Here is a 14368-nt window from a genome sequence, read left to right on the forward strand (position 1 = left end):
CATGAACAGCTCCCATATCTTAGCCGAAGTAACACATCTTCTCATCCTTGCTTCTGATGTTTACCCTCTTGAAATTTGGCTTCATTTCTACGAAATATTTAGAAATAAAGTGTATTTGCAATGGCATAAATATTCATTTCTCATTAAACCAAATGACACATTGACTGGAAAATGTCACAAAACCCAGAAAATATACAGCAGAAAACAAATTATACTAGTTCAGTTAATTTCCTTCTGTTAACTTCAACATCATTGAAATGTCCTTCAGCAGGGCCAATTGTAGCTGAAGGTCACTTTCAGTTTTGATAATGAAAGAATGTTATCTATGAAATTTCTGTTGCATCTGCTAGGCAGGAGGCCACACCTTCAGAACACCCTCTGAATTCAGGGGTGGGTGGGAACCTTTCTTGGGGGGACACAACCAAGGCAAACGTGTGCAGATGACCACACCACCGACAGTTCATATGCGTGCAAAAGGATTAAAGGTGGCCTTTTGAGAATTGCAAAGAAAACATTTGAACCTCCAGGGTCTGCAGATAGCCTCTCCAGTGTGAACCCCTCTGCAGCTGTGAACCTGGGCAGATGAAGGAGGACATCTACTCCCATATACAATCAATTTACACTGGCTGATATTTTTCTGTTGGGGAAATTGACCAATTTCCCACAAGAAAGCAGATATCCATGGATCTCAAAGCTGTTTGGGTATCAGAATCATGAGGGGGAAAGTGGAGCTAAACCTACATTCCCCCAGAGTATCTCACTCAGTTTCAAAAGGCAAGAGGTAGATTCTAGATGACCATTTAATTCAATTACTATCATTTTACAGTGTCACCAGCTAGTTAGCCACAAATCAAAGGCCAGGATATCACTTTGGAAAATGCTGGTAAAAGTGTTACCATAAAATAAAATATCTGACCATTATTCTCTTTTGAGTCCAAGATATAGACTTTCAGGTAACAGAAATAACTCTATAGCACAAGAGGGCGCCATTGTCACAAAGTTCTAGAGCTGCTCTTGGCTTTCTTGTTTGGTGCTATAATAGCCTAAGAAAATTTTTAAAGACTGATTTAAAAAAAATATGTTTGGAAAAAAAAATATGTTTGGGGTGGGGGGAAAGACATGGCACGAGGCCCTAAGATTATGGAATATCCAAAAATTAAGTTCAAGGAGGAGCCAGTACAAAACAAGTGGAGAAAGAGATTCTGAAAGGAGTATAGCCATGTCTATTTTGATGCTTTGAGAAGGCTCTTAATATTTCCATGTTGGAAGAACACTTATAATGATATACTAAGGAAAATGGAAAGTAAAAGTTCAATTAGACCTTGGAAATTTTCATTTTAACCAGTTGAAAGAAAATACTTGGTGGATTCTTGCTTACAGTCCAAGACATTCTGGGCCAGGATGTTGACTAATTGGCTTGGTGGCAGCACTCACGATGTGGTTAATGGGCTCCAGTTTCCACTTCCATTAAACAAGAGCAGTTGCACCAAATAAGCTGTCAGGGAGAATCTATGGTCTTAGTGGTCAATGCTGCTAATAGCATTTTAGGGCTTCAACTTGTGGGAAATTGGTAGCTCTTTTGGAGGGTTAAATAGATAATACAGCACATAATAAAAAATCAGAGAGATATTCAAAAGTGTCCATTGGTAACTCTGGCTCATGTCTCTCCTTTCAACCAGACCCCACCCCCACCCCCACAGGTTTCACTTTTATTTCTTGCGCATTCTTCTAGTGTTCTGTTATTTTTAAAAAAACTAGAAAAATTCTTATTCTCTCTGCTTTCTGTCCTAAACCTAGTGGCACTCTCTCCATCTCAGAAGGGAGAGGGTTTCCTCGCCCTGTTTTACATCTGCAGAGTATCTCATTCTCTGATGGATACAGCGTTGTTTACTTCTCCACTCGCTTCTAAATGGATACAGATCTAATCTTTTACGGTCATAATGTGGCAGAGAATAACCCAGTACAAGTGTCATTCTGTACTGGTATGACTGGAGGAAAAATTCTCAGAAGTGGGGTTGCTGGGTCAAAAGTAAATGCATTTGTAAGTTGCGATTGTGATGAAATTGCCCTCCAAACAGGTTGCAGGACTTGGCTCTCCTCCCAGTCTGCTTTTCAGAGCCTCTTTCTCCAGACTCCCCAGGAGAATGTCTCATCCCACTGTGTTTATTTTAAACTCCTGTAGAGGCCTTACTACCGTGTCTGATAACCATCCTTATCACCCACCACTGGGTGATAGAAGTGTTTATGACCCTAGCCCAGTCATGATAGTGTAATAACAAGGTGTGTGAATGATTAATGTAGTGGGGTCATTTATCAGGTTTTATGGTGTTAATGTTTTCTGATCCTTGCATTGCACTTTATGTGTTTATGGATCTAAATTTCTGCTGCCTAAGTTTATAGCTTAAACCTTCTTCTGCAGCTTGAATTTTCCCCCCATGCAATTTTATGCTTCACTAGACTTCGAGTAAAACAGAGTTAGAGTTGCACATCTGGAGCATTTACACGAGGCCTCCAGGCCTGACCACCACTGTGTGCAGGCCTCAGGTGGCAATGCTGCGGGCCAGCTGACCAGCGCCTGGTGGGGGGTGGGCACTCCTTCCCTCCTGAGAAATGGAAGCTTTGTCTTTGTGCAAATACTCCAGCTGTGGAAACTCTGGCACCGCTTTAAGGATTAATGGCATTTCTTGGCAATGGATGGGAAAGGCAAACTTCTCTGCTACACAAGGATTAAGTGTTAGACTAGAAGCAAACTGTCCCCAGCCTCTGCAGTGAGGTTATCTCCCAGAGAACATTCAAACAGTTTCCCAATAGTGCCCATGCTGGCAGCAGCCAACGTTTTCTAGTTAGTAAGATTACATCCCATCCGGCCAGCACACAGAGTGGTGCTAAATTTCTTCTCTCTGTCTCTCTCCCATACACAGAAACACATGCACTGTGTGAGAAACACACACATACTGACTCAATATCTGACAGAAAGAATGGACAGAGCTGATAAGCAGACCAAGGAAGCATGAAGAACATTCTAGCACAACCAACGTCACATCTACTAGGGTCTGGAAGCCAGAACATAAGCCATATCACTTGCCCTTTCCTGCATCTGGCTGGAAATGCTGCAAATAGAAGGAAACATTGAGCAAAATTCATTAGCTAATGAGGACCTTAAATGTCAGTTTAATAGTAGCATTAATAATAAAGCAAAATTTTATTGGGTTAATAGAGGTTAAGTGGTAATATTAGTAAAATGGTCATTATAGATTTCCTTCTTTGCAGGCAATGAACAGAGCCCTCTGAAAGCATGGATTATAACTCCCTCCTCCGCATTCACTGTTTCTTAAAAGAGCCATTTCTAAAGGTTTTTAAAAATTATGAACATTTTTTGCAGGGCTCCCTGTTTAAGGCAGGAGTCCAGGAGCTGTGTCTTTAAAGAAGCCCTTACAGGAACTCTGTCAGTTGTTCAAGGCTTGCTGCCAACAAACAATTGAGGTATTTACCAAGGGTTTCCAAGAAATTGCTGCAAATTATATGAAATGTTATACCTGTAACAGGCATTCAATATTAAGAACAGGAAAAAAAAATGTAACGTGTGTGGGAACAGAATTGCAGTTTGTGAGAAAGTGTTCAGTAATGTAGGTTCATGCATGAAAACAGAAAGGAAGTTAGGTGATGTGGCACTTCTGGACAAATTTCTCATCATCTGTCTAGAATCACTGAGGAGAAACTTCTAGCATGATCTAGTGCAGGGGTCCCCAGCCCCCGGGCCATGGACCGGTACCTGTCTGCAGCCTGTTAGGAACCAGGCCACACAGCAGGAGGTGAGCGGCGGGCGAGCGAAGCTTCATCTGCTGCTCCCCATCGCTCCCACTACTGTCTGAACCCCCCAGCCCCCGCCATCTGTGGAAAAATTTTCTTCCACGAAACTGGTCCCTGGTGCCAAAAATGTTGGGGACCGCTGATCTAGTGGAAAGACCCATTTAGAGACAAGGAAACTAAGACCCTGAGGGGTCTGCAGCTTGTCCAGGGGGGACTCCCTCAGTATAAAAGGAAGCCCAGACCCCACACTTGGTGGGAGTCCCTGATCCAGCCCAGGCCCCCTGGTGGGGGGAGGGGTGTGCCTTTAGGAGTCTTCCTCATTGAATAACTCTGTCTATCTGATTATGGTTAACACCACTCCTTTTTTAAATGAGAAAGATGGTTAATGACTCCTTCAACTTAACAGAGAGGGCTCCATGGAGGAAAGTTCTTTCCTCAGTTTCCTCAGGTGAAATGCCTATAGAATCTGATCAACCAGACTTTTCACCTTTATAAATAAATAAAGGAGAGGAAGACATGGGGAGTGAGGACCTGCCTCAGCCTTGAGGGGGTTCTGGGGAGGGTGCATGTGTATGCACTGGGGGCAGAGGTCTCAGATGCATGCCCTCTTCCCAGATCCTTGCTGGTGTTATCTGTGTCTGGGCAGGTGGGCCGGCCTCTGGATGGACCTCCACGCTGGGCTTTCTTGTCTGGCCCTTTGGGCCTCTGGCTGTCACCGAAGTCCTTGGTTCTGGGTATTTGCCTCCAGCTGTGAAATCCCATGTAGAAGAGTTCTGCCTCCTGATCCAGGCCTCTGAGGGGGCCCTTGCTGGGACGCTTGTGGATCCCTCTCCAGGAGAACTGCCTCAGCCAGACCATCCAGCTGTGCAGGAACTTCCCCTCCATCTCCCCAGGCTGTACTTGGGAAGCTGCCCCAGCCCCAATGTGAAAGCTCCTGAAGCCCCTGGCCAACTTCTACAGGACCCTGCCCTCCCTCTTCTCCTCCTGCCCTCCCCTAGCCTGGCATCCCTTACTTTTTGTGGGATGATTTCACCTGTGTGATAGTCTCCTTGACCCAGGTGCTCTAAACCTTCAGGTCCAGTCATTATGGAAAATAGGGTATCCTCTCTACATTATGAAAGACACACTCCCACTGAGTCTGCAGCTATGCAGGTGAGGCTGCTGACCTAGGAACTGAGGGACACCAAAGAGCCAGGAAATTGAGGAGGACAAAACATTTAATTGCCATCACACATTTATGTACTTTTTATTAGATTTTAGTCTAGATGAGGAAATAGAGAAGTTTAAAGCAGGTTAGCAAATGTTGAAATCATTATGCCATGAAATTGAACATCTGTATCTTGCTAGATTTGTGCTTTATAGAAATCACTGTGAATTATGGGGCTATTGCTGAATTTGGGGGATCTGGTGACTATTCGGCATTTGTGGCTTATGGTCTTACTGGAAACCCCTTTGTGTGATTTTCAAGTCTGTAATTCATGGTTATTTGTTCCATATTTTTCTCAAGACCACTGTTGGAATCCTGTGTTTGCTGAATAATGTGTATTTTATTTTTAGATGTGGATCACTTCCTAGGGAGGGAGCCTGTGGGAACATGGGTAATGAACTATTTCTGACATAAATCACAAGTGCCAAAGAAAGTGCTGATACCCAAAGAATAAACAAGAGTGACCACCATTCAATTGCAGAGATGATATCTCTCCCACAAGGTGGCACTTTATTTTATTTATTTTTTAAACATCTTTATTGGAGTATAACTGTTTTACAATAGTGTGTTAGTTTCTCCTTTACAACAAAGTGAATCAGTTATACATATATATATATTCCCATATCTCTTCCTTCTTGCGTCACCCTCCCTCCCACACTCCCTATCCCACCCCTCTAGGTGGTCACACAGCACAGAGGTGATCTCCCTGTGCTATGTGGCAGCTTCCCATTAGCTATCTAATTTACATTTGGTAGTGTATATATGTCCCTGCCACTCTCTCACTTCCTCACAGCTTACCCTTCCCCCTCCCCATATCCTCAAGTCCATGCTCTAGTAGGTCTGTGTTTTATTCCCGTCCTACCCCTAGTCTCTTCATGACATTTTATTTCTTAGATTCCATATATATGTGTTAGCATACGGTATTTGTTTTTCTCCTTCTGACTTACTTCACTCTGTATGACAGACTCCAGGTATATCCACCTCGTTACAAATAACTCAGTTTCATTTCTTTTTATGGCTGAGTAATATTCCATTGTATATATGTGCCACATCTTCTTTATCCATTCATCTGTTGATGGACACTTAGGTTGCTTCCATGTCCTGCCTATTGTAAATAGAGCTGCAATGAACATTTTGGTACATGACTCTTTTTTTTTTTTTTTTTTTGGGTTTGTGTAATTTTTTTTTTTTTAACATCTTTATTTGAGTATAACTGTTTTACAATAGTGTGTTAGTTTCTCCTTTACAATGAAGTGAATCAGTTATACATATACATATGTTCCCATAACTCTTTCCTCTTGTGTCACCCTCCCTCCCACCCTCGCTATCCCACCCCTCTAGGTGGTCACAAAGCACAGAGGTGAACTCCCTGTGCTATGCTGCAGCTTCCCACTAGCTATCTAATTTACATTTGGTAGTGTGTATATGTCCCTGCCACTCTCTCACATCGTCACAGCTTACCCTTCCCCCTCCCCATATCCTCAAGTCCATGCTCTAGTAGGTCTGTGTTTTATTCCCATCCTACCACTAATCTCTTCATGACATTTTTTTATTTTTGGATTCCATATATATGTGTTAGCATACGGTATTTGTTTTTATCCTTTTGACTTACTTCACTCAGTATGACAGATTCCAGGTCTATCCACCTCATTACAAATAACTCAGTTTCACTTCTTTTTATGGCTGAGTAATATTCCATTGTATATATGTGCCACATCTTCCTTATCCATTCATCTGTTGATGGACACTTAAGTTGCTTCCATTTCCTGGCTATCGTAAATAGAGCTACAATAAACATTTTGGTACATGACTCTTTTTAAATTATGGTTTTATCAGGGTATATGCCCAGTAGTGGGATTGCAGGGTCGTATGGTAGTTCTATTTGTAGTTTTTTAAGGAACCTCCATACTGTTCTCCATAGTGGCTGTATCAATTTACATTCCACCAACACTGCAAGAGGGTTCCCTTTTCTCCACACCCTCTCCAGCATTTATTGTTTCTAGAGTTTTTGATGATGGCCAATCTGATCGGTGTGAGATGATATCTCATTGTAGTTTTGATTTGCATTTCTCTAATGATTAATGATGTTGAGCATTCTTTCATGTGTTTGTTGGCAATCTGTATATCTTCTTTGGAAAAATGTCTATTTAGTTCTTCTGCCCATTTTTGGATTGGGTTGTTTGTTTTTTTGTTATTGAGCTGCCTGAGTTGCTTATAAATTTTGGATATTAATCCTTTGTCAGTTGCTTCATTTGCAAATATTTTCTCCCATTCTGAGGGTTGTCTTTTGGTCTTGTTTATGGTATCCTTTGCTGTGCAAAAGCTTTTAAGTTTCATTAGGTCCCATTTGTTTATTTTTGTTTTTATTTCTATTTCTCTAGGAGATGGGTCAAAAAGGATCTTGCTGTGATTTATGTCATAGAGTGTTCTGCCTATGTTTGCCTCTAAGAGTTTGATAGTGTCTGGCCTTATATTTAGGTCTTTAATCCATTTTGAGTTTATTTTTGTGTGTGGTGTTAGGGAGTGTTCTAATTTCATACTTTTACAGGTAGCAGTCCAGTTTTCCCAGCACCACTTATTGAAGAGGCTGTCTTTCTCTACTGTATATCCTTCCCTCTTTTATCAAAGATAAGGTGACCATGTGTGTTGGTTTATCTCTGGGCTTTCTATCTTGTTCCATTGATCTATATTTCTGTTTTTGTGCCAGTACCATACTGTCTTGATTACTGTAGCCTTGTAGTATAGTCTGAAGTCAGGGAGCCTGATTCCTCCAGCTCCATTTTCCGTTCTCAAGATTGCTTTGGCTATTCGGGGTCTTTTGTGTCTCCATACAAACTGTGAAATTTTTTGTTCTAGTTCTGTAAAAAATGCCAGTAGTAATTTGATAGGGATTGCATTGAATCTGTAGATTGCTTTGGGTAGTAGATTCATTTTCACAATGTTGATTCTTCCAATCCAAGAACATGGTATATTTCTCCACCTATTTGTATCATCTTTAATTCCTTTCATCAGTGTCTTATAGTTTTCTGCATACAAGTCTTTGTCTCCTTAGGTAGGTTTATTCCTAGATATTTTTATTCTTTTTGTTGCAATGGTAAATGGGAGTGTTTTCTTAATTTCACTCTCAGATTTTTCATCATTAGTGTATAAGAATGCCAGAGATTTCTGTGCATTAATTTTGTATCCTGCTACTTTACCAAATTCATTGATTATCTCTAGTAGTTTTCTGGTAGCATACTTAGGATTCTCTATGTATAGTATCATGTCATCTGCAAACACTGACAGCTTTACTTCTTCTTTTCCTATTTGGATTCCTTTTTTTTCTCTGATTGCTGTGGCTAGAACTTCCAAAACTAGGTTGAATAAGAGTGGTAAGAGTGGGCAACCTTGTCTTGTTCCTGATCTTAGTGAAATGGTTTCAGTTTTTCACCATTGAGAACAATGCTGGCTGTGGGTGTGTCATATATGGCCTTTATTATGTTGAGGAAAGTTCCCTCTATGCCTACTTTCTGAGGGTTTTTATCATAAATGGGTGTTGAATTTTGTCAAAAGCTTTCTCTGCATCTATTGAGATGATCATATGGTTTTTCTCCTTCAGTTTGTTGATATGGTGTATCATGTTGATTGATTTGCGTATATTGAAGAATCCTTGCATTCCTGGAATAAACCCCACTTGATCATGGTGTATGATCCTTTTAATGTGCTGTTGGATTCTGTTTGCTAGTATTTTGTTGAGGATTTTTGCATCTATGTTCATCAGTGATATTGGCCTGTAGTTTTCTTTCTTTGTGATGTCTTTGTCTGGTTTTGGTATCAGGGTGATGGTGGCCTCATAGAAAGAGTTTGGGAGTGTTCCTCCCTCTGCTATCTTTTGGAAGAGTTTGAGAAGGATAGGTGTTACCTCTTCTCTAAATGTTTGATAGAATTCGCCTGTGAAGCCATCTGGTCCTGGGCTTTAGTTTGTTGAAAGATTTTGAATCGCAGTTTCAATTTCAGTGCTTGTGATTGGTCTGTTCATATTTTCTATTTCTTCCTGGTTCAGTCTCGGCAGTTTGTGCATTTCTAAGAATTTGTCCATTTTTTCCAGGTTGTCCATTTTATTGGCATACAGTTGCTTGTAGTAATCTCTCATAATCTTTTGTATTTCTGCAGTGTCAGTTGTTACATCTCCTTTTTCATTTCTAATTCTATTGATTTGAGTCTTCTCCCTTTTTTTCTTGATGAGTCTGGCTAATGATTTATCAATTTTATTTATCTTGTCAAAGAACCAGCTTTTAGTTTTATTGATCTTTGCTATTGTTTCCTTCATTTCTTTTTCATTTATTTCTGATCTGATCTTTATAAGGTGGCACTTTAAATTGTGTAATATTTCAGTCTTTTGGTCATTTTAGCAATGAAGAAAGATCCAAAGTTTACCCCAAGCATGCTTATTTTCTGTCCCTAATTCATGGGTTCATTTGATTAAATGAAGGGAAGCTGTCAGGACCAGGAAAATACTTTGCTCTCTGGGAGTTTCTTTTAAAAACCCCAATACACTGGTAACAAAGAAATAACACTAATATTTACACAAACATTTGTTGTATGGACTCTTCATCAGCTTTTGTTACCTCATCTGCGTTTTGTTTGTTTTTGTTTTTTAAAGAGGAAATGCGGAACTTCCGTGGTGCCGCAGTGGTTAAGAATGCGCCTGCCAGTGCAGGGGACACAGATTCAAGCCCTGGGAACATCCCACATGCCAGGGAGCAACTAAGCCCATGCACCACAACTACTGAACCTGTGCTCTAGAGCCCGCGAGCCACAACTACTGAGCCGGTGGGCCACAACTACTGAAGCCCAAGCGCCTAGAGCCCGAGCTCCACAACAAGAGAAGCCATCGCACTGAGAAGCCCTCACACCACAAAGAAGAGTAGTGCCCACACACCGCATGGAAGAGTAGCTCCCACTCGTCGCAAGTAGAGAAAACCTGCCCGGCAGCAAAGAAGCCCCAACGCAGCCAAAAATAAATAAATAAAATTAATAAATTTATTTTAAAAAATAAGAGGATATGTGTAAAATTTTAAATCCATCATAGAGAATCCGGTTCTCAAAACCTGTCTTTAGAAATCCACAGAACTTTTATGGACGGACTATGTTAAAACATTGACAAAGATTCAGATTAGAGATACTGACTGTCCACATAGACTGTAAATACAAGAGCATTAACATTACCTACCATTCCTTCACCATCCATTAAATGCGTGTAGTGTTAGGAGCTTGGACATTAAATATAGCTTTTTTTTTTTTTAGCTTAGAAACTAGTGGCAGGGAACAAGGTAACTGAATTCACGGTTCATTCTCCAAGCGTGCACGTCTCAAACGGCTCCTGAACTGTTTATTCTATACGTGCTCGCTCCTACCCACACAGCGGCGCGAACAAAGATACAGTGTGAATTGGGCAGACGCAGGCAAGGTAGCCGGTGAGGTCCGCCTGGCTGAGGGGCTGGGCATGGGGAGTGGGGTTTATCTGAAGACAGTCTATGCAGGAGGAACGAGTGGTTCGTGGAGTTTGCGGACCAAGAAGTTCCTTCTTAAAAATCCCTCCTAAGATTCACGCTACCGATGCATCTTGTAGAATGGGACTGCCGGCAGGCACGGCTCCTCCGAGGGGATACCCTCGGGCCGGTGCTGGGCGCCGCTGCTGGGAGTCCGAGCGCTGGCCGGCGGCTGTGTGGTCGCCGAGAGGCTAACGGGCTGCCGGGCGCCCCGGTCCAAACCCCCGCCGGCACCGAACCCGGCCCCACGACCCCTCCGCCCGGGCGGTCTGCCCGCAGACCGCGCGGGCGCAGCCGGGCGGGGCGGGGAGGGATGTGCTCCGCACCCGCCCGAAGGGTTGATACTTTTTTTTTTTTTTTTGGTCAAACTTTGGCCACGTGAACCGCCCCCCATTCACTTTTGCGCCAATCGGGCGACGCGGACGGATCCCGAGAGGGGCCAGGCTCCGCCGCCGCCAGGGCCGCTTCATAACGCGCCGTGCGTGACGTGAGGCACTCCTGTTGCAATGGCGAGCTAAGCCGGAGGATGTGCTGCGGAGGCGCCGGCCACGAAGAGGACCGGGGCGGGCGCAGCGCCAGCGGAGCTGAGCCAGCTGGGGGACGCGGGCTGGGCAGGACGGGGGCCCGGACTCGGCTGCCACTGCCGTCGCTGTCGCGCTGGCCACTTGCCCCCGAGCACGAGCGGGAGGAGCAGCCGCCGCCTCGCGCCCGAGCCGCCGCCGGCGCGCGCCGGGCATGGTCCCTTCTTAAAGGCACAGGCCGCGGCTGTGGTGGTGGGCGTGCGGAACAAAGCGCCGGCGCGGGGCCTGCGGGCGGCTCGAGGGCTGCGATGGGCACGGCGGGCCCGCGGCGGCCTCGGCGCTGCCCGGGCCGGGCCTCGAGGCGCTAGGGCGGGCTGGCCTCCGCGGGCGGGGGCGGCGGGCTGAGGGCGCGCGGAGCCTGCGGCGGCGGCGGCGGCCCGGCGGGCGGAGCGGCGCGGGCATGGCAGTGCGCGGCCGGCGCGCCTGGCTCAGCGTGCTGCTCGGGCTCGTTCTGGGTTTCGTGCTGGCCTCGCGGCTCGTCCTGCCCCGCGCCTCCGAGTTGAAGCGAGCGGGCCCACGGCTCCGCGCCAGTCCCGAGGGCTGCCGGCCTGGGCAGGCGGCCGCGGCTTCCCATGCCGGCGGGGCGCGCGGCGATGCGCGCGGGGAGCAGCTCTGGCCGCACGGCAGGGCCCAGGATGGTGGCCCGCATGACAGCAACTTTCTCTTCGTGGGAGTCATGACCGCCCAGAAATACCTGCAGACCCGCGCGGTGGCTGCCTACAGGTGAGCCCCTGGTCTCCGGGCACCGCCTCCTGCATCCAGCATCCCAGCGGACTGCCCAGCGGGTCCACCCGTGGCCCGTGGGATCAGGGTGCCTCGCGGGCGATGTCGGGCATTGGTAGCAGAAGTCAGAGGCGGGATGGTGAGCGCAACGCTCAGAAGGAAGGGCTTTGGGGTCAGACGGACCAGGGTGGCCCCTCTGGGTGTGGTCCTCACCTTGACTTTCTGTAAGGGACTTCATCTTTCCTTGTCCGAGTCCTCGCCTTTGTTAAATGAGCCCGAATGAACATTTCCCTCGTAAGGTTGTTGGGAAAACTTAGAACAATACTTGTGATAGTGATGGCAGTGAGGATAACTATTTGAGTCTCTGAAATCTTCACCTTTAGCTTTGTAGAGCTAGAGCCGATGTAAGTTAATCTAGTTAGAGTCCTTCCACTTGAGGGTTTCACTGTTGGAATCATTTCGGTAAATGGAAGCGGGTACCCACTGTACACTGTTGAATAATTGGAAACAGAACCTTTGGGAAAAGCAGGTCCTGGTCCATGGTAGATTTGGTGTTACCTAGCCCAATTGAGTGATGTGTGTGTTATCTGGTATCTGGGCCCTGGTTGGCCATATGAGTTAGAAAAGTGGCTGGAATCATGTTCAGGATTAACAAAGGGATTAGCCAAAGTAATCTTTAGAAGCGAGAAAGAGAGATGATTTTGGAATGGCAGATTTGTATTGGAATGAATTTGAGGTAGAAGAGGGGTGTAGAGTCAATAAAGGGATTTAATGGAAACTTTATATGTGTGAAGTACAGAAATGCTTACTCTACAGATAAGATTTGGGATTCAGCCACAGAGCAAACCAATGCGCGGGAGGTCATCTGGGAATGGACTCGTAGAGCAGTCATTGCTGAGCAGGGCCAAACTGGTTGCTGTTGGTTCTTAATTTATAACCAATATCTTTATAATTTCAGCTTTTAACTCTAGTTCTGGTCTAAATTTTCAGTCATTAGATGTGAGGGGAAAAGCATATATGGATCTCCCTTCCTTTAAGGGGGGAAGTAAAGGAATGAAAAGGAAGATGAAAGAGCAGTAGAGAATGTCTGCCCTTTCAGTGCATTGATTCCTCATTCCTTTGTGTTTCCATTGGGATCTTGTTTAAGTCCAGAGCCCAGGTTGTGCCAGCAAGGGTCCTGAGTGCCTGAAAAGGTTGGAAAAGATAGCGTAAATTTGATTAAGATCGTGATTTGGGAACCCGCGGATCAAGGTTTTCTTCCAGATCTATCATGAATTATCTGGAATTTTATACGAATTGTGCTTTCTGTTGTTTTTGCATTGCAGTATAATTGTTTTACAATGTTTCAGGTGTACATGTGCTTTTTGAAAAAAGAAGTGTCTGCATCAGAAAATGAGGATGAGCTGTTTACAGCATGATTTTGAAAGTAAATCTACATGACTCCAGTTTGGTGACAAGTCCTTTGAAATCACAGCTTTGGGACAGTTACCAAAGTAGTTTGTTCAAATAGTAAACGGTGTGATTCCCTGCCCCCCCAAACAAATACATTTTCATAGATACCAAATCAATATATACAGACTAGTAGGGGTCCTGGTACACCAGCAATACTCAGAAAATGTATGGCAAACTGGACCTACTATTTAACCCTTGGAGATGATCTTTTCCCAAAGCCCATGCTTGAGGCTCTACTCTTGGCCTCCTTTCCAAATCTCCTACCTCATCTTTTTTGGATGTAGGATTTTATCTCATTGTTTATTTTCTTTAAGGCAGTTAGGGAAAAGTAGAAACAGAATTTGCCCTCTGACCCTTCTTTGTGGCAACTCTGCCTTTTTGATAAAACCCTTACCAGGAAATGGTGTATACTATTTAGTAATTCTGTCAGCTTCCCTGCATACCTTTTCTTGTATCTCTCTGATCTTAAGGAGTCATATTAGTTGGAGCCTGGGGGTGGACCTGCTTTGCTGGTTAAGGTCCTCTGCTTCTCAGCCTGTCAACCCTGTGTTTAGACTGGCTGCAGGAGATGGCACAAGACGATTTTAGACTTAAGGAACTTTTGGGAAGGCCAGAATTGGGATGGAGGTTATAGGATGTAACTTATGATTATGGCTTCACTGTGCTTTGCAGCCTGGGTGAAAAAGTCCACATTCAGCTCTTAAATTGGAAATTTCATGCAGTATACAAGTTGGCTTGAATCTTCTAGCCCAAGGTAGAACTCTAGTTTGGCACTGAGTTTTACATGTCCCCTGAAAGGCAGATGCATTCTTTAGCTTAGGAAAAAACCTCAGTGTTTTTTGTTTTTCTTTATTAAAATAAAATGATTGTTTGGCTTGTGGGTTGAAAGGGATGGCAGTGTTTTTAGTAAGATGGTACTATGATGTACTTTATGCTAGGATATTGAAAATGTCAGAATTCAGATCTAGGGACTAGAAACTGTCTGAGACCCAGAAAGGAGCTAAAGCATTTGAAAAATTCAAGGAGATACACTTGTCTGCACTAAAGTTGGTGCACTTTAATGA

At 44.3% G+C, this 14368-nt stretch overlaps 1 protein-coding gene across 1 annotated transcript in view; it reads left to right on the plus strand.

The window, feature by feature from the left end:
- The first annotated feature begins 11528 nt into the window (after positions 1-11528).
- CHSY1 (chondroitin sulfate synthase 1) overlaps positions 11529-14368 on the plus strand; it is a 76566-nt gene continuing 73726 nt past the window's right edge. Inside the window, exon 1 of the mRNA XM_059059587.2 lies at positions 11529-11852. Within this exon, the coding sequence (XP_058915570.1) occupies positions 11530-11852 (323 nt within the window). The 5' untranslated portion in view covers position 11529. The remainder of the gene's footprint in view (positions 11853-14368) is intronic.

This window comes from Kogia breviceps, chromosome 3 (assembly GCF_026419965.1).
Source record: "Kogia breviceps isolate mKogBre1 chromosome 3, mKogBre1 haplotype 1, whole genome shotgun sequence".
Lineage (NCBI taxonomy): Eukaryota > Metazoa > Chordata > Mammalia > Artiodactyla > Physeteridae > Kogia > Kogia breviceps.